Source organism: Triticum aestivum, chromosome 3A, assembly GCF_018294505.1.
Source record: "Triticum aestivum cultivar Chinese Spring chromosome 3A, IWGSC CS RefSeq v2.1, whole genome shotgun sequence".
Lineage (NCBI taxonomy): Eukaryota > Viridiplantae > Streptophyta > Magnoliopsida > Poales > Poaceae > Triticum > Triticum aestivum.
The window spans coordinates 439,708,160-439,728,451 of record NC_057800.1 but is presented as its reverse complement, the minus strand read 5'-3'; the positions used below and the strand labels follow the sequence as shown (position 1 = coordinate 439,728,451).

Sequence of the window (20,292 nt, the reverse complement as noted above, 5' to 3'; positions counted from 1 at the left end):
GCCACTGCGAAAGGGCAGATCGGCCACCTCGCCGTCTAGGATGGGCAGATCGGCCAACGTGCCGCCACGGAAGGGCGAAGAGCCGCAACAGATGGGCGGACATGTGACTAGGCCATTGGTGCTAGGTTTGACCGTGGAATGGGGAAGTGCAAGGGAATTATATGAAAAATAGACTAGCAAGGTTACACCCTCCGAGGAACTGACCAGACGCAAGGAGATGTAAAATAGAAACCGACGACATGTGTTGACGAGAAATTTAAGGAGGGGGTGTGGAGAATAACAACCGCCTCTAATGATTCTTGCATACAGTTTTATTGTTCTAACCACCTCCGGAGTTGTCTATAGCAATGCTAACTGCATGTGCTGGATGTATTAAAGGTGATTTTGATCATCACAACTGCTTCCAGTGGCGGATGCTAATACTCGTTTTCTACTAGTGTCTCGATCTATCTGTCACTATCCCCCCCCCTCTCTCACATACACCACTCTCCCTCTCTCTAGGCATGCGTTCGTACAAACACATGATCTCTGTTAGCTAGGTATAGGACTCCCTCTGTGACTCTCTCTCTCTCTCTCACGCACAAACACTCTCCATATAACTTGGATCACTCCAACTCTCCCTCGCATACACTCCGAGCGACATGCCGCATGACTCGTCGCAGGGTGAAGTATTGGCAAGGAACAATGTCGATAAACTCATTACTCAAGTACTCTGTAAGTTGTCTCCGCAAAACTACATGTTTTAGCTTGACGACGATAACATTTAAAAAATTAGAATAATATTTGTTATAATAGGTGCACAAGGTAGTGGCTAAGTACATGTGAGATGCTATTTAACCTTTTACACAACATAAAGCCACATATTGTGCTATGTTATATATAAGGCTATCACGCATGCACGTACATCTCTTTGATATAATTTCTCATGTCGAAATGACCATGTTTTGCTCAATCAAAGAAAATACATCAGTGAAATGCTTCTCTCATGCAGTATCCGCGAAGCCAACACTCATCTTGTCATAGTCAAAGACGGTGTGGTATGCTCCCATGAAGACATCACCCATTATCCTGCATGGCAGAGAGGAACCGATGCCATGAAATTCTGATCTCATGGGAGCAAACAAAAAAAACATTTAATCAACAACAACGGTGCAAGTAGTGCTTTGTCTTACCAGAGAGGGCCTACTGGAGGGGGAATGTCCAAATACGTGAATCCGCTAATACACTGAGCCATGAATCCATCGCCAACCTTGAGAATGTACTGCTCGACGCGGAATATGATTGAAATTGTGTGAAACAACATGATTGTATTACATAACTAAGGTTTTATTTGCATTCGAAGCTCTCTTTTAATTAATGGAATGCGACAAATCTTTTGCCTCGCCTTAAAACAATATATTGGCAGTGAGGTACATTTCAGTAGGATTTCTGTGAGATTCAAAAGTAGTATACTAACATCAAGAGAAAATTCCACGGTTTTAAGTATTTCTGCTTTGCAATTGCAAACTACTCCTATATTACAAGAGCCACCTATGCTTAAAACCCCACTGAGTATCAGAAAATACTAACCCATTTTACAAGAAATGCCGGAATTTGTGCTAATAGATACAAGATGGTAACTTGTTCGAAATGAATACAGCACACCCATGAAAAAGATTAATTTGTTGTATCTAGCCAAGCCTTCCGAGTTCTGATCCTCATGCTACTTATCACATTCAAATTTTATAACAACAGGTGTGCACATTCTTATAAAGGTCATAATCGTGTTACTGTAATTGAACTAACGGGAACAGTATACCTGTTCTGGTTGGAGCTCAAATATCCTTCCGCCTATGCTGAACGAGACACTTTGCAGGGAATCAATGTGTCTACAGTCCACATATGATCCTAGGGGACTAGGCATACTGTGGCAGAGCTGTCATTTAGATCAGCTACTTGTAAGCTACAAATGTAGAAATGCTTAGCAATTCAAGAATCAAAAGGTAACCTCACCCGACCGACATACTCCAACATGCCCTCCTTGGTATGATTCTGAACGAATTCGCTTTGCATCCACCTCACTGCCATCTCGCATGCATTGCATGTAGCATCAAACATGTTGTCTACAGATGTTGTTCGTCCCTCTTCCGTTACCCTCTTAATACCAGCACTGCTTGGATACACAGGAACCATGTGCAATCAAATCATGAGGGGAATCCAAAATAAACACAAGAAACATGAGAGTATGTTTAAGGACTAATCAACTTTAGATTTTCAGAGATACAACGAAAGCTTTGTCGATAACCGTACACACCTTACTCCTCTAGTTCCGTCAAATGCGCAGAGCCCAATCTTCGAACACACTTGTGCCGGTGGTGTCTGCAGTTATTCGGAAGCGCTAAATTGTAACACAACTGGACTAAAAAAAGAAAGGTGTCTTCGCTTTTCTGCCAGTGTAACAAACGTACTCAATCGATCAAGCAGAGAGATCTAACCTCCGATTTCAGCAACTCTATCATTTCTTGTCCATATCCAGAAACAACTTGTTTGCACTCTTTGTTAGCCACTCCAGTGGCTCCAATTCGCTCATTGATCTGGGCAATGACACCCTAAACAACAGAAATTACTGAAATGAAAACCTAATAGGGTTGTATTTCTTCACTTAGGGGCATTTTTGTTAGAACTGCAAAAGTACATTATTGGTCCTTCAACTATATCCCGAGTTTATTTTTAAACTCCAAGTTCTATAACCTTACAAGTTTTACAGTTAACTTCGAAACAAGATAGATTTGGTCTCTTGCCCAACTCGGGGCCGTTCGTTTTGCACAGATGGAAACACAATAAACAAAAATGTAATTTAATTAAGCAATCTATTTTTTGCAAGGCATTTTAACTAAGTAATCTCACAAACTATCTAGAATCAGGGAAAGTATGAAACTAGCCAGGATAGACTACCAAAATATGTGGGAATGCTATAAATGAAAAAGAAATCAGAATTTTTTGGAAAAGAAAACCATAAATATTCTGAAGAAACTAATTAGAAAAATATCATAAATAATTATCAAATTTCATTATTTCCAATGAATGTTCCTATTTTTCCAAATATATTTTCGTATTTCCAACAATTTATCATCACAATATGATTTTTTTTCACAAAAAAATATTATCATTCAAAGTATTTTTTTTTAATTAGTACTTTCTCCTACATAATTTCCAACACCTTTTCATTTCCTTTTAAGTCAGAAACCACTACCACATCATCCATTTTGTGTCTGTCCCATTTGAAGTAATAGGTTAAGTTGACTGGTTTTATACTTGAGGCACCAAAACAACAGTTGGCCAACGATTGAATGGAAAAAAAATCTAATTTTTTATTTAGCTAAAAAATAAATGTATTAACAAATGGAAAGGTCACTTTGGATCCCAACATTGCCAAAATTTAAGTTTGGTCCTTATTATTGTCCATAAAAAAGTCATGTAAATGGGAAACATAAAAGATACCACTAGTCACCAAAAAAAATATCCAAAAGAAGTTCTAAAATTTTCAGAAATTTCAAAATGGCATAAGATTTAAGTATATTCTTAAAAATCATAGGACTCGTTAAATTGCCTTATATTGACTGCTTACAGTTTCAATTTTGTGCTTTTTGGCAGCCATTTGCGCAAAATCTCCGCCGATGCAAAGTATAAACTTTAGAAAGGTTTGACACTTTTAGGGGATCAATAATGTTCAGTGCTATTCTCATGGAAGAAAATTTGATTTTAACAATAGTTGAGAGACCAAAAATACACTTCTTCCTGATACAAACTTGAAAGGTGGGATGGAATTGACCGATGACTATGGTTACTTACTATTGGACCAGCAATCAATGAAGTTCCGGAGTCTGCTATTGCCGCACATCCATCCACACAAATTCCTGGTCATGACATACGTTATAGATCAGGAGAGGGCAATGTTGCATCTACAGGAGCTCAATAGTCCTGCCTATTTAAGAAGAAAAAAAATACACATAGTGCATTACCAGTGCTCTTCCCACCAATAAGAAAGTCTCCCATTTCAAACTGCAGATACCAACAGTATAAAATAAAATAGACAATTAACTCGCAAAATGTTCGATGGACGGAGGCAACACAATAAATTCATAACAAGGCCAACAATATTCTTTTAACTTTTGACGAGTGAAGCTACAGTAACAACCTGCCAGTATGCTTTCTGGGTTACTCGGGTGTATGTATGGCTGCCTTTGTAATGTTTGGGGTCACTACCTCCGAAAACAATTTCACCTCCATCCCCATTGTTTGCATTTCGATTTAACCAAAAGGAGAAAACATGTTGGTTCACAAGGCCTTGTGCAACCATATTGTACCTGGTAGATGACTGGAGGTGTAAGATGGCACCAAAACGCAATTCACGCAAGTGACAAGTTAGAACCTATGTGGTGTGACTTGCCCTGTGCCGAATTAATCAGCAAGACAAAAGTCAAGGCATACCAGTTAATCAGCAAGAACATGCCCCTGGTGGCTAGAGAGTACTCCCTTTGTCACAAAATAAGTGTCTCAACTTTATACTAACTTTTGTACAAAGTTATACTAATGTTAAGACACTTATTTTATGGAGGAAGTAGGAAGTAGCATTGGCCACATTTTTTTGTTGAACGAAGCATACCAAAAGAATTTTATCATGAGGATAATATAGATTGAAGTGTCCAACAAAAAGAGTGGTTACTTACTACACGACACAATACTGTTCTCATGCAAAGCTATGAATAAATCCATGAAAAGAAATCTTGGATGAACAACTGTAAGACTGATAAATAAGGATTAAAGACCAGGACGATGCTCCTTAATCTAGGGTACCACACAACAGCTATAATTAGATTATCAATTAATGATACTATTATACCAGACTGGAACAGAGCCTTCAACCGAAATTTCCTTAAATCCAAGTCCAAGAATGCCATCGAATTTTGCTGCTAAAAATGTAAAGCCAGGCTCGTAAGTAGCTTCAATGAATTCCTGATAACACATTTAAGTTCAGCGGCATTAGCATTGGCAGTCTATTGGTCGAACTTAAGTTTGTAAATAAGGAACTGTTACAAGAATCACCTGATTGTTTACAACTAGATCACCAATAGTTACTTGATCTTGACTGTAAAATCCAAAAATTGCTCCTTTTCCATAATGAATGGAAGCAGGTGTTCCTGCGTAGCAGCAAGAAGGGCGGAATCGGACCAGCATCTAGCCATAATCTTAAAAGTCTTACATCATGAAGCAGCGGTTTTCATTTTGCTTATGAGAACATGAAGAAAATCAAGAAAATTCTTTCAAAAGTAAAAAAGAAAAAATCGTCTTCGCAGCTCAAATCTTAGTTCCACTAAACAAATGCTACCAAAATTTAAAACCGTTATCGAAATTCTATCACCCTAGTGCATTGTTTTTTTAAGAATAGAAGAATTTAAAAATTGAGCTGTAGTACATACTACTATGACTAGTCAACCCAACAGTGTAAATAAATAAGCTGATGTCTTGGAGAGAAAGCATACCGTTCTCCTTGTAGGTGCTGGACCGTCTTGATACATACTTGGGATGGAAGTAGCAAGCAAGCTGTTCTCAAGCTGACCAAAATCAGTAATCAACCCAGCATAGCAAGCATCCCAAAATAAAATAAAATACTTCCTCCATTTATTTTTGTAAGTCGTTTCAGACAATTAAAAATGCACTGCTTTGCACATTATCTGAAATGTCTTCAAGGCCTTATAAAAGTGAACAGAGGGAGTAAAATCAAACAAGGACAAAAAGAGGTTGAATTGAATTGACTCTTACGGAGAAGAAGCACTCGGCGGAAGGGACCCAGAGGTTGGCGCTCCCCGTGTCGAAGACCACCGTGAAATTCTGTGGCGGGGAGCCAACCCCAATCTGCCCAAAATATTGAGCGTTCACGTACTTCTTGAGCGGGACGACGGCCTGGTAACCTTGGCGCACACGTCTGTTTCCTCCGATCCCTCTGTGACTCCAACGGCGCTTGAGCAGCTGTTCCATGGCCGCAGCCTCTGTGAATATCCTTTGTGCCTGGGCGCGAACTTGGTTAACTGCTTCCCTCACCGGATCAACCTTACTCCCTGCCCCGCTGTTCTCCGTTGTAATCTTTGGCACTAGCTTGTTATAGATGTCTTCCATTAGCGGCCTCTTCTTCAAAGCAATACGGACCAAGCCATCGTCTCCGGCGGATACGATGGTACTCCACAGTAGGAGTAGGGAGAGAATGGTACAGATACCATGAGTTTCGTGATGCCCCATTCTGATGTGCACTGCAGAGGTAAGTAGCCCCGTATAAGCCGTGAAAAGCATGATACATTTTCCTGCATGCTGCAGAAATGGCATCAAGAAATTCATGCCATGGCACTCTGGTGATTATTACTCTCTTCTAATGCTAATGCAAACAATCGTTGCTTGTTGTTGAAAAAAAGGGTTCTCGAGTTGAATTGTATTGAGCACACATCGAACACTCTTAAGCTCAAACTGGTACTATTCTGACAGAAAGGATGATTGCTGATTTTTAAGCTCAAACTGAACTATTCTGACAGAAAGGATGATTACTGTTCTAGTTGATCGAAATGAGGCAGGGGATTAATAGAACACATGGAGCAGAGTACTCACCTGCTTGGGGAAGAAGGGCTCAAAGAAAAGGAGAGAGTTGGATGCGAACTGAGCGAGCAATTATCAGGTGCGCTGATTTATAAGATGATTGCATGCAAACTGTACACATAGTTAACCCTTCTCCAGCACAGGCAACTAGGCATCAATCATCACAGCCGGTACAAGTAGCTAGCTAGGTTGGTGTCACGTAACGTTGGCCACTGGACCCGTGCGGTGCCTTAGAAGATCAAGGATTCGAGCTTGCGAAGCGATCCAAGTTCCATATCCAGCCCCATCAGAGCCATCGGCGCGCGAGTCGCCAACAGAGCAGCCTTTGGGGGCACGAGACGTGGTCTTGTGCCGCACTCCACGTCCCCGTGTGGACCAGAGAGCTACTGCTTTCCATAGCCATAGGATTGGTAGACTAGTCGTACTATGGGAGTGGTAGACTAGTTAACTGGCAACCAGGGCATGGTCATGGCTGTGGGCCCGTCGAAGGAAGCCTCAGGTTTGGTTTGCCGAATCGGACACCGGCGGCGTGTGGCCTCGTTTATCTCCTTGAAGACATTGTTTGCGAGCTTCGGTCGATGGGATCTCGAAGGTGTGACGGCGTTGGACCATCACGTGAACTCAGCTGGAAGGTTCGCTTGCCGAGGGAAACTCTTGATCTTGGTCTTCCAGATTGGTGGCTTTCGGTGGTATATGGTCCGCAGGATGACGCGCACAAAATTCAGTTTTTGGAGGAGCTATATGCTCGACGGCTCTTGTGCCTGAGGCCATGGCTGGTGATAGGCGATTTTAATCTTATTCTCAATGCCTCCGACAAAAGCAACAACAGGATTGACCGCAGAATGATGGGGAGATTCAAACGGTTCATTGATGACAATGCTCTCAAGGAGCTGTTCTTGCATGGGAGAAAATACACGTGGACCAGTGAGAGGGAAGTTCCAACGCTCACTAAAATTGACAGAGCCTTTGTCTCAGTGGATTGGGAGCTGGACCATCCGGATTGCTTGCTACAGGCCTTGTCATCTTCAGTTTCAGACCACTGTCCGCTATTTTTGACCCTAGAAGAACACATGCAACCGAAGAAAAGGTTTAGATTTGAAATGTTCTGGGTCAAGCTGGAGGGATTGTTGGAGGAAGTAAAGGAAGCGTGGGTCTGTGCCGAGGAGATCACGGATCCATTCCATAGGCTTGATGTGCTACTACGAAATTCTGCTAGACATCTCACGGTCTGGGCTCAGAGGAAGACGGGCAACATCAAACTACAGATTGCTTGTGCCAACTTGGTCATACTGAGGTTCGACTGCGCGCAGGATTATAGGAGGCTCTCGGATGGAGAGAGATGGCTGAGATCCACCCTCAAACAGTTGGTGCTGGGACTGGCATCTCTGGAAAGAACGATCGCCAGGCAACGATCGAGGATCCGGTACCTGTGGGACGGTGATGCGAATACCAAGCTCTTTCATCTGATCGCGAATGGGAGGAAGGCCAAGAACTTCATACCGGCCTTACATGTGGAAGGGCAGGTGGTCACAGACCAAAAGGGAAAGGAGGAGGCCTTCTACGTGGCCTTCCAGGAGCTGTTGGGAAGAGCGTCGGCGCGAGAGCACACCCTAAATCTAGATTTTCTGAACATCAATTGCCTCGATCTCTCAGAGCAGGACATGATTTTCCAGGAAGAGGAAGTTTGGAATGGGATCAAAGAGATGCCCTCAGACAGAGCGCCAGGACCGGATGGTTTCATAGGCATCTTCTTCCAAAAAGCATGGTCAATTGTCAAAGAGGATGTCATGGCAGCTCTTAACAAGTTGTTCATCGACAACGGAAGAGGATTTGGGAGGCTCAACCAGGCACTCATCACTCTAATCCCCAAGTGCCCGGAGGCATGCACCGTGAGAGACTTTAGGCCAATCTGTTTGGTACACAGTGTGCCGAAGATTGCCTCCAAGTTGTTGTCCACTAGGCTTTGCAAGCGAATGCCGGAGCTCGTTAACGTAAACCAATCGACTTTCATCAAAGGGCGAAGCATACACGATAACTTCATCCTGGTGAGACAGATGGCGCGAAGACTACACAAAAGGAAGGCCAAAGGGGTGCTACTCAAGCTGGATATATCAAGAGCCTTCGACTCACTGTCATGGCCTTTCTTGTTCGAGGTATTAAGAGCCAAATGTTTCTCGGAGCGTTGGATGTCTTGGGTCGCGACGCTGCTCCATACTGCCAGTTCTCGCGTAGTGGTCAATGGTTCAGCCGGGGAGAAGTTTATGCACGCATGTGGGCTGCGACAAGGCGAATCACTCTCGCCTTTGCTCTTCGTGATAGTCATGGATGTGCTAACGGCGATCGTCATCAAGGCTAATGAAGCCGGGCTGCTCAGCAAGATTAATGGATGTGACCCCACGCAGAGACTGTCATTATACGCGGACGATGTTGTCTTTTTCACAAAGCCAAATGCAGTCGACATGCATTTTGTTCAGGAAGTACTTCAGATATTTGGCGAGGCTTCGGGCCTGCGGGTGAACTACACAAAATCATCTGCCATTCTTATTAGAGGAGAGGAGCGGGATGAACAGCTCATTCGGAACACCATGCCCTGGACGATGGAAAAGTTCCCCTGTAAATATCTTGGGCTGCAGCTTGCCATTAGACAGATGACTCGCTCTGATTGGCAACCAATAGTTGATGCAGCGCTGAAAATCCTCCCAGGCTGGCAGCGAGGGTTGGTGACCAGACCGGGCAGACTCATCTTGGTGAATCAAGTAATGAGGGCGAGGCCCATGCATCATTTGATCATTGCGGATGCCCCCAAATGGGCACTGGATAGGATTGATAAAGGATGCAGAGCATTTTTTCTGGGCAGGCATGGACGAGGCAGTAGGAGGGAAGTGTATGGTAGCTTGGCAGCGAGTTTGCAGGCCAAAGAGCCTTGGAGGTTTGGGAGTCATTAACCTACATAAACAAGGGATTGCCCTCCGGCTGCGTTGGGAATGGCTGAAGCGAACGGACAACGACAGACCATGGCAGGGCCTACACGAGATTGTAGACAAGGAGGCTTTGACGGCTTTCCAGAGCTTGGTGCAATGGCGCATGGGAGATGGCACGAAAATACTCTTTTGGAAGGATAGATGGATTGGAGGGGCGACAGTGAAGGAGCTAGCGCCCAGCCTACTGCCCAAGGTCAAAACCTGGATGATCAACAGGCGATCGGTGAAGGATGGAATGTCTCTCCATGCCTGGATGAATGATATTGTGGGGGATATGAGCACCGAGGACTTGGCTCAGTTCATAAGGCTTTGGGAGGCACTGATGAACATCCAGGTACAACAGGGTTCGGAGGACAGGCCATAATGGGCTTGGAACGAATCAGGCACCTACACTGCCTCCTCTGCTTACAAGATGATGTGTGAAGGAGGGATCAAGTTTCAGCCAACGGCAGCTATCTGGAAATGCCAAGCACCCCTCGCTTGCCAAATCTTTATGTGGCTGGCACTTCAGTATAGGCTATGGACCTCGGATCGGAGAGCTTGACATGGTCTCCAAGAAACAACATCGGCATGCTCTCTCTGTGATCAAGAGGAAGACACTGTAGACCACATTCTGTCCCAGTGCGTGTTCGCGAGGCAGGTGTGGTTCCTTTGCTTCTCCAGGACGGGGATTGATCCCGCCTTACTACCGGACGGCAATGCTCCTTTGCGAGTGTAACACCCCGGATATGATTTACCTAATATGTAATCCAACTCTTGCCGTTTCCGGCCTTAAGTTATTTTATTTTCTCGGGTTCGGGTTTTTGTCTCCGCGTGTTGTTATCATTGTCATGCATCTCATATCATGTCATCATGTGCATTGCATCTGCATACGTGTTCATCTCATGCATCCGAGCATTTTCCCCGTTGTCCGTTTTGCATTCCGGCGCTCTGTTCTCCTCCGGTGGTCATTTCTACCTTTCTTTTGTGTGTGGGGATTAAACATTTCCGGATTGGACCGAGACTTTCCAAGCGTCCCTGGTATACTACCGGTAGACCGCCTGTCAAGTTTCGTATCATTTGGACTTCGTTTGATGCTCCAACGGTTAACCGAGGGACCGAAAAGGCCTCGTGTGTGTTGCAGCCCAACACCCCTCCATTTTGGCCCAAAACCCACCAAAACTCTCTCCATCATCTAGAGCGTTCGATCACGATCGCGTGGCCGAAAACCGCACCTCATTTGGACACTCCTAGCTCCCTCTACCTCTATATATAGACCCCCTTCTCAAAATTCGCGGATCCCCTCGCCCGAAACCCTATCCACCCTCAATGAGAAGGGTGAACTGGATGCTATCTCGCAAATTCCAGTCGTTTGCGAATATCAAGACGTCTTTCCAGAAGAGCTTCCAGGAATGCGTCCGCACCGGCTAGTTGAATTCGTCATCGATCTTGAGCCTGGCACGAAACCAGTGTGCAAGCGTCCTTACAAGCTCGGACCTGAAGAGTTGAAGGAGCTGAAGAAGCAACTCGATATTCAAGAGAGAATGGGTCTCATCCGACCTTGTTCTTCTCCCTGGGGTTGTGGTGTTCTTTTTGTGAAGAAGAAGGATGGAACGGACCGACTTTGTGTTGATTACCGTCCATTGAACAAGAAGACCATCAAGAACAAATACCCACTTCCCAACATCAATGAGCTGTTCGAACAACTCAAAGGTGCCCAAGTATTCTCCAAGCTTGATCTCCGTATGGGTTATCATCAGATTCGAATCCGTGAGTAAGATATTCCCAAGACGGCTTTCAGGACAAGCTTTGGTTCATATGAATACACTGTCATGTCTTTTGGCCTCGTCAACGCTCCTCCGACTTTCTCTCGCATGATGAACTTCATCTTCAACGCCTACACCAATGACTTCGTTTTGGTCTATCTCGATGACATTTTGGTCTTTTCGAAGAACAAGGAAGATCATGCTAAGCACTTGCGTTTGGTACTCGATAAGCTGAGGGAACACAAGTTCTACGCCAAGTTCTCAAAGTGCGAATTTTGGCTCGATGAGGTTCTTTATCTTGGTCATATCATCTCTGCCAAGGGCATTGCGGTGAATCCTGAGAAGGTGTCTGCAATTGTGAATTGGGAACCACCTCAGAACGTGAAGCAACTCCGTAGCTTCCTCAGTCTCGCAAGCTGTTGTCGAAGATTCGTGAAAACTTTTCTAAGATCGCGAAGCCTCTCTCAAATCTTCTCCAGAAGCACGTCAAGTACGTTTGGTCTCTGGAGTGTGACATCGCTTTCAACACTTTGAAAGAGAAATTGGTCACTACTCCAGTTCTGACTCCTCCTGATGAATCCAAACCGTACGAGTTCTTTTGCGATGACTCTCTCCAAGGTCTCGGCGCAGTGTTGATGCAAGAGAAGAAAGTTGTGGCTTCTACCTCTCGCCAGTTGAAGCCCAATGAGAAGAACTACCCCACTCATGACCTCGAGTTGGTGGCAGTTGTGCATGCTCTTTTGACTTGGAGACATCTCTTATTGGGAAGAAAAGTGGACATCTTCACTGACCACAAGAGTCTCAAGTACATCTTCACTCAGCCTAATCTCAACCTCAGGCAGACTTGATGGGTCGAAATGATTCAAGAGTATAATCCGAGTATCGAGTATACTCTAGGCAAGGCCAATGTGATTGCTGACGCATTGATCAGGAAGGCTTATTGCAACAGTCTGATTCTAAGCCTTATCAACCCAAGCTTTGTGAAGCTTTCCGCAAACTTAATCTGCAAGTTGTTCCTCAAGGTTTCCTCGCCAACCTTCAAGTCTCTCCTACCTTGGAAGACCAGATTTGCCAAGCCCAGCTTCTTGATGCTATGGTGAAAAAGGTGAAGATTGGGATTGCCAAGAGTCAACCCAAGTACAAGTGCTATCGCCTTGATGACAAGGATACTCTCTTCTTCGAGGATCGTATTGTTGTGTCCAAAGGTGACCTTCATAAAGTGATCATGAATGAGGCTCACAATTCTCTCCTCTCCATCCACCCTGGGAGCACGAAGATGTATCAGGACCTCAAGCAGGCTTATTGGTGGACTCGAATGAAGCGCGAGATTGCTCAGTTCGTGAATGAGTGTGATGTCTGCAGAAGAGTGAAGGCAGAACACCAAAGGCCAGCTGGTCTCCTCCAACCTCTTGCCATTCCAGAATGGAAGTTTGACCACATTGAGATGGACTTCGTGACTGGGTTTCCAAAGTCCAAGCGTGGCAATGATGCTATATTCGTTGTCATCGACAAACTCACTAAAGTGGCTCACTTTCTGCCTATCAAAGAGTCAATCACTGCAGCTCAATTGGCGGAACTCTATACCTCTCGAATTGTCTCTCTGCACGGTATTCCTCAAGTGATCTCTTAGACTGTGGCAGCATCTTTACCTCCAAGTTTTGGGATTCTTTTCAGAAGGCCATGGGCACCAACATCCGCTTCAGCACAGCTTTCCATCCTCAAACTAGCGGTCAAGTCGAGCGTGCCAACCAGATTCTTGAAGATATGCTCAGGGCTTGTGTGATCTCCTTCGGCATGAAGTGGGAGGATTGTCTTCCTTATGCTGAACTCTCCTACAACAACAGTTTTCAAGCAATTCGGGTAATGCCCCATTTGAAATTCTGTATGGCAGGAAGTGTCGTACCCCTATCAACTGGTCTGAAACCGGCGAACGTCAACTTTTGGGAAATGACTTAATCACAGAGGAGGAGGAAATGTGCAAAGTCATTCAAGATAACCTCAAAGCAACCCAATCCCGCCAGAAGAGCTACTATGATAGTAAGCACCGTGATTTGGCTTTCGAGATCGGAGATCATGTTTACCTCCGCGTCTCTCCAATGAAAGGTACTCGTCGCTTCGGTATCAAAGGGAAGCTTGCCCCCAGATACGTGGGACCTTTCAAGATCATCAGCAAGAGAGGCGATCTCGCCTATCAACTCGAGCTTCCTTCAAACTTTGCAAATGTGCATGACGTGTTCAAGGTCTCTCAGCTCTGAAAGTGCTTCAAGACTCCTAACCGCACCGTCAACTTCGAGGACATCGAGCTCCAAGAAGATCTCTCTTATCGTGAGCACCCCGTTGCTATTCTTGAAGAGACTGAACGCAAGACTCGCAACAAGTCAATCAAATTCCTCAAAGTCAAGTGGTCACACCATTCCGACCGTGAAGCTACCTGGAAACACGAGGATCACCTCCGTTCTGAGTACCCGGTGTTCTTTCAGTCCTAGATCTCGGGACAAGATCCTTTCGTAGTGGTGGAGTGTTGTAACACCCCAGATATGATTTACCTAATATGTAATCCAACTCTTGCCGTTTCCGGCCTTAAGTTATTTTATTTTCTCAGGTTCGGGTTTTTGTCTCTGCGTGTTGTTATCGTTGTCATGCATCTCATATCATGTCATCATGTGCATTGCATTTGCATACGTGTTCATCTCATGCATCCGAGCATTTTCACCGTTGTCCGTTTTGCATTCTGGCGCTCCGTTCTCCTCCGGTGGTCATTTCTACCTTTCTTTCATGTGTGGGGATTAAAAATTTCCGGATTGGACCGAGACTTGCCAAGCGGCCTTGGTTTACTGTCGGTAGACCGCCTGTCAAGTTTCATATCATTTGGACTTCGCTTGATGCTCGAACGGTTAACCAAGGGACCGGAAAGGCCTTGTGTGTGTTGCAGCCCAACACCCCTACATTTTGGCCCAAAACCCACCAAAACCCTCTCCATCATCTAGAGCGTTTGATCACGATCGCGTGGCCGAAAACCGCACCTCATTTGGACACTCCTAGCTCCCTCTACCTCTATATATAGACCCCCTCCTCAAAATTCGCGGATCCCCTCGCCCGAAACCCTAGATCCACCCTCTCCGCGCGGCCGGACACGTCCGCCGGCCGCCGGACACGTCCGCCGCCGCCCGCGTCCAATCACAGGGCGCCACGTGTCGCCGCCGCCTCCACCAACCGCGCCGGCCCGGAGAGCCCGCGCGCGGCCCTCCCGGCCCGGGTCGCCGCCGCCGCCCGGGGCTTCCTGCTCGCCGCGCCTCCTCGCGCCGCCGCGCTCCCGCTCGCCGGCCGCCACACCTCCTCACCGCCGGAGCCCGCGGCAGCAACTCTGGCGAGCTCCGGTCGCCGCCCTCGCCGCCCGACACCGCGGCCGCGCCGCCGCACGCCCCGGCGAGGCCCGGCCTTCCTCCTCCCTCCTCGACGCCGGCAAGTCCGACACCGTCGCCGGCCTCCCCGGCGAACCTCGGAATACGCGCCGCCGCTACAGTACCCTCCAGATCCAGATCGGGACCGGTTGACTTTTTTGTGTGAAACCTTAATTATTTTGGCATTGTTCATCGCATCGTAACTATGCACCTGTAACTCCGTTTTGGGAATATAGCATATCAAGATGTTCGTCTCAGAGAGCACATCATTTCATCTCATTGCATCATTTTCATTTGAGTTCATCTCGATGTCCGAAATGCTGTTAGAAGAATGCTATTTGAGATAATTGTCAGATCTGCTGCTCCATTTAGATATTTGTCATTTTTGCCATGATTATTGTGTGCATGATATGCCCCTGAGCTCTTCATGAGTTTTGTTATATGTTTTGCCATCTATCCAGAGGTGCAACCCATGTATTTTTGTGATGTGTGTGGTGACTAGCACAAGCTTGCAAAGCGGGGCATTCGTTAATGCTGATTTCAGGGACTTAGCATTTCCACTAAGTCCTTGATCTGTTTATTTCAATATGTCATATGTTCATGTTGTTTCCTAGTGATCCGTGCCTCTTTTGAGGATGATCAGTAAGGATGTTTTGTTAATCTTGTAGTTCTCTATCCATCCATGTCTTTGTTTGCAATTATGGAGCACCCTAGCTTGAGTCAGTCGAGCTCTACTTTTGCTATTTCGTGAATCTGGGCAGATTGTCTACTTGTTAGCGATTTTGCCGAGGATGTTGTAGTTGATCCGTGCATGCTATGTTATTGTTCTTGCCATGTCTAGCTTGTATAATGTGTATTCTTGATGGGTGTATGCTTAGATTGTCATGACATGCTCTGTAGTGAGTGCATCGAGCTCGTTAACATGCCTACTTGATATCTGATTTTGCATGCTCCAGTTTTCACTAAGTCTGAGAACTGATTATGTTTTTGCCATGTTCACATGCTTGCAAATGTATTTTTTCTGATCCCTTTTGGCTCAAGGTCACTAAGGGACTTTTGTTAAGCTCTTTGAGTAGCTCTATTCCATGCTTTACTTTGCCATGTTCAGGTCCTGTAGCATATAGTTTTCATGCTCCAAAGTGTGCTACCTGATCTGAAATTCCAGACAAGTGTTAATTTCACTAAGTGTGAAATCTGTTTACCAAATGTATTTTTGCCATGCTTGTTTGAACGTGTTAATGGATGAATTGGCTGTAGCTCAGTGTTCCTCTTTTGTTAAGCATCATGTATGGATCCCTGTCATGTATTTTGTTGCCATGTTTGGGTGCTGTAGCATGTTCATCTTGTTGCATTTAGATGGCTACTTGCTATATATCGCAGACCGGTGCCATATTTGAATTGCTTGCCATTCCCAAACCGTACCTCCGATTCCGGCGTTCTTTATATTGTTTTCAAGCGATTTCATCTCACCTTTCCAGTGGCACACTTGGAATTCCAAGTTGAGGCCAGGTTCATTCATTCCTTGTCAAATCTTGCATATGCATCCCATATCGCATCCCGCATAGCATACGATGATTGCATCATGTTGTTTGACTTGGCACGTGGTTGATTGTGTCCTTGTTGCTTGTTTGTCTTGTTTGGGTAGAGCCGGGAGACGAGTTCGCTAACGAGGAGCCCGTTGAGTTTGCTTTCGAGGATCCAGTCAACTCTGACAACCTTGCAGGCAAGATGATCATACCCTCGAAATCACTACTATCTTTGCTTTGCTAGATGCTCGCTCTTTTGCTATGCCTATGCTACGATGCCTACCATTTGCTTATCATGCCTCCCAAATTGCCATGTCAAACCTCTAACCCACCATGTCCTAGCAAACCGTTGATTGGCTATGTTACCGCTTTTCTCAGCCCCTCTTATAGCGTTGCTAGTTGCAGGTGAAGATTGGAGACCGTTCCTTGTTGGAACATTATTTACTTGTTGGGATATCATTATATTATCTTGTTATCTTAATGCATCTAAATACTTGGTAAAGGGTGGAAGGCTCGGCCTCTCTCCTAGTGTTTTGTTCCACTCTTGCCGCCCTAGTTTCCGTCATATCGGTGTTATGTTCCCGGATTTTGCGTTCCTTACGCGGTTGGGTTATAATGGGAACCCCTTGATAGTTCGCCTTGAATAAAGCTTTTCTAGCAATGCCCAACCTTGGTTTTACCATTTGCCACCTAGACTCTTTTCCCCTTGGGTTTCCGGAGCCCGAGGGTCATCTTAGTTAAACCCCCCCCCCCGGGCCAGTGCTCCTCTGAGTGTTGGTCCGACCGAGTAGACTGCGAGGCCACCTCGGGGCAACTTGAGGGTTGGTTTTACTCGTAAGATGTCTCATCTGAGTGTGCCCTAAGAACGAGATATGTGCAGCTCCTATCGGGATTTGTCGGCACATTCGGGCGGTGTTGCTGGATTTGTTTTAACTTGTCGAAGTGTCTTGTAGAACCGGGATACCGAGTCTGATCGGAATGTCTCGGGAGAAGGTATATTCCTTCGTTGACCGTGAGAGCTTGTCATGGGCTAAGTTGGGACTCCCCTGCAGGGATTTGAACTTTCGAAAGCCGTGCCCGCGGTTATGGGCAGATGGGAATTTGTTAATGTCCGGTTGTAGATAACTTGAACCTTAACTTAATTAAAATGAATCAACTGTGTGAGTTACCGTGATGTCTCTTCTCGGCGGAGTCCGGGAAGTGAACACGGTGTTGGAGTAATGCTTGCCGCAGGTTGTTCTCTAGTTACTTGTTCGCGCTTTGCCTCCTCTTCTCGCTCTCTTTTGCGAACAGGTTAGCCACCATATATGCTAGTCGCTTGCTGCAGCTCCACATATTTTACCTTGCCCTTACCTATAAGCTTAAATAGTCTTGATCGCGAGGGTGCGAGATTGTTGAGTCCCTGTGGCTCACAGATTACTTCCAAACCAGATGCAGGGCCTGATGATTCCGTTCCAGATGACGCGCTTGAGCTCAAGTGGGAGTTCGAAGAGGACTCACGCCATTACTATGTGTCTTTCCCTGACGATCAGTAGTGGTGCCCAGTTGGGGTGATCGGGACCGTGTCGCATGTTGGGTTTATCTTTTATTTTGGCGCCATAGTCGGGCCATGAGTGATTGGTTGATGTAATGCTAATTATGTACTTTGATTGACATGGCGAGTGTAAGCCAACTATGTACCTCCCCTTTTATTATCTATATTACATGGGATGTTGTGAAGATTGCCTAACTTGTGACATTGCTTTCAATGCGGTTATGCCTCTAAGTCGTGCCTCGACACGTGGGAGATATAGCCGCATCGAGGGCGTTACAGCGAGATTGGTGGATGAGAGCCAGGAAGACAGTGCACAAGACTATGCGGAAGGACTTCGATTCTTTTGTGATGCATATTTCCTGGTGTTTGTGGAAACAGAGGAACAGCAGAGTGTTTGGTAGGGATGGCATCACAAATGAGATAGGCACTGTTGAGTGTATCCTGAGGGGGCGAAAGCTGTGGGAATTAGCCAGTAGGAGTGGAGTGCTACATTTTTGTGAGTAGTCCCTCAGGTTCCTTACCAGAGTTGGAGAGGGCGGACGCTTGTGTGTAGTGACCGTCAGTTTTGTAAGCTCTTGTAAATATTGTTCTATCTTCTATAAAGCTAAGGTACGCCTTTGGCGTACTCTCGAAAAAAAAGATTGGGAGATGGCAGCATCCGGGGCCGCTCACCATCATGGAAATGGCCATCGAAAGATCTTCGTGAGGTTTTCTCCGTCCAGATCCGATGACTTCGGTTGTGAGATGCAAACTATGGATGATGACTTGACGCAGAGGGATGATGGTGCAGTAGCGACTATCACACATCGCATGTAGTTGTTGGGATCGTGAAAAAGTGGTGGCGACGACACTTGAGTGACTTGATGGGGTGCTACTCGAGCACCCGGTCTTCGAGCTCTGGGGTGAAAGCCTAGGTGATCCTATTGTCATGACTGGCAATGGCGATATTTTTACGTCATTATCTTGTTGAAGGCATTGCTCGGATATATTCGGACTGTTTCTTTAGGGTGAGAACCTAGATTCCGACCTTGAGTGGTTGGATCTGATGACGGCGTCTATTGAGCATCGCTCCCTTCTTGAAGGCATCACTATTGAAGAACCTCGTCATTCTGTCGTGTCATGAGATGGTTAGTGCGGATATGGTCATTGATGTAGTTTGCTGATTGTGGATCTGATTGCTTTAGGGTCTTTTCCTCGCCTATACATAGCTTTGGTCTGATATGACTTCACTATTTGTTGGTATGTTTTTGTGTGCGAGTGTTGATGTTGGTTGTGTGCATCCTAGCTATGCAGAGACCAAGTGTGCTCATTGTGTTTTTATCCTCTTGATGCCCCATTTTGAGCCAATAAAATTCACCCTTAGTCAAAAAAAAAGCATGGGCGTATCCTTCTTGGAGCAAGTGTTCGCTAAAGGGGTCGAGAGATGGAGCGGCATTTGTTTCTCCCGTGTTGACAGCAGATCTCGACGGCATGTCACAGCGGAGTCTCAGCGACGGATGCATCTTGATGGACGAGCGCAGGGAGGTGGTGCTGTGTAGCATCGTGGTGGCATCCACGGGCCTGACAAGTTCAATGCATTGATCCCTCCTAAAGATGGGATGACGGAAGATGGTGGCAGCGGATTTTAGAGTGTGCACTTCTGATGCGCGCTGAGGGTCTACTAGAGCGGTTGGTGCTCTCGGCTCATAGTGGGACGACTTTGCAAGGCCACCGGATTAGATGATGTATGTTGGTGTGAGGTCATTGCACACCATCAAGTTTGTAGGTGTAGCGACATAGGTCACAAAAAAAGATGGCTTTGGATTAATCTATATATTTGTTTTATCTGGCTTGTTGAATAAAATAATAAAGATGTCTAAAGGTTTCAACCTCCTTTTCAAAAAGAAAAAAAGCAACCAAAGGCACTAGGATTCGATTCAGTTACAAACATGCCACATGTTGGACCATTTGATTAAATGTTTTGCGCAAGAAAAAGGAATGAGTGAGTACTAGTAAAGAAATGAGGGGAAAATATCTTAAATCTCGCTTTCTCATAAAATTATGTTAGACCCATCACAGGAGCGAAAGGTCCTTCTCAACTCGAGCTCATATGAACTCAAACGAACAGTAAAAATTCAGAAAAAAATTGAATTATTTTTATAACAAACTTTTAGAAATGTTTTCTATGTTTGTAAAGTTATGTCATGAAATGATATTTATGAAGTCGTGTCAAGAAAAACAAAATCTACACTAAAAAAAGTTACTTTTAGGCTGCTGATATTTTTTATGCTCCCACAAAAAAAAGGATTTGATCCTCCCACGTCGCTCCCATGGGTCATGGGGAGGGCGCTACCGCCGCCGCCAACACTCGTCTCTCCTGTTGCGCAATGTAGTAATTTCAAAAAAAATCCTACGCACACGCAAGATCATGGTGATGCATAGCAACGAGAGGGAAGAGTATCGTCCACGTACCCTCGTAGACCGTAAGCAGAAGCGTTATGA

General features: G+C 45.4%; 1 protein-coding gene across 3 annotated transcripts; it reads right to left on the bottom strand.

The window, feature by feature from the left end:
- Window positions 1-762: 762 nt before the first annotated feature.
- LOC123061554 (aspartic proteinase oryzasin-1) lies at window positions 763-6,867 on the bottom strand. 3 transcript variants are annotated; one of them, XM_044484712.1, is made up of 14 exons: window positions 6,637-6,867; window positions 5,803-6,287; window positions 5,523-5,583; window positions 5,086-5,180; window positions 4,883-4,995; window positions 4,178-4,346; window positions 4,002-4,041; window positions 3,832-3,896; window positions 2,475-2,588; window positions 2,294-2,358; window positions 1,993-2,149; window positions 1,799-1,915; window positions 1,173-1,261; window positions 763-1,068 (listed from the first exon to the last, which is right to left on the bottom strand). In XM_044484712.1, exons 2-14 carry the CDS (start codon window positions 6,274-6,276, stop codon window positions 984-986), a joined length of 1,644 nt encoding a protein of 547 aa, XP_044340647.1. In that variant the 5' UTR covers window positions 6,277-6,287; window positions 6,637-6,867; the 3' UTR covers window positions 763-983. The 3 variants fall into 3 exon arrangements, 2 of the variants coding, with proteins under 2 accessions (XP_044340647.1, XP_044340646.1); XM_044484711.1 differs by having other exon boundaries at window positions 5,803-6,345; window positions 6,637-6,765; XR_006429118.1 differs by lacking the exon at window positions 763-1,068 and having other exon boundaries at window positions 1,799-1,904; window positions 5,803-6,345; window positions 6,637-6,766.
- Window positions 6,868-20,292: the final 13,425 nt, after the last annotated feature.

Coding starts and splice junctions, on each gene's coding strand:
- LOC123061554 (XM_044484711.1), bottom strand. CDS start 6,327: ATGCTTTTCACGGCTTATACGGGGCTACTTACCTCTGCAGTGCACATC. Junction 3,897..4,001: donor TATTGGTGGGAAGAGCACTG/GTAATGCACTAT, acceptor TGTCATGACCAG/GAATTTGTGTGGATGGATGT. Junction 2,150..2,293: donor GACGGAACTAGAGGAGTAAG/GTGTGTACGGTT, acceptor GTATCCAAGCAG/TGCTGGTATTAAGAGGGTAA.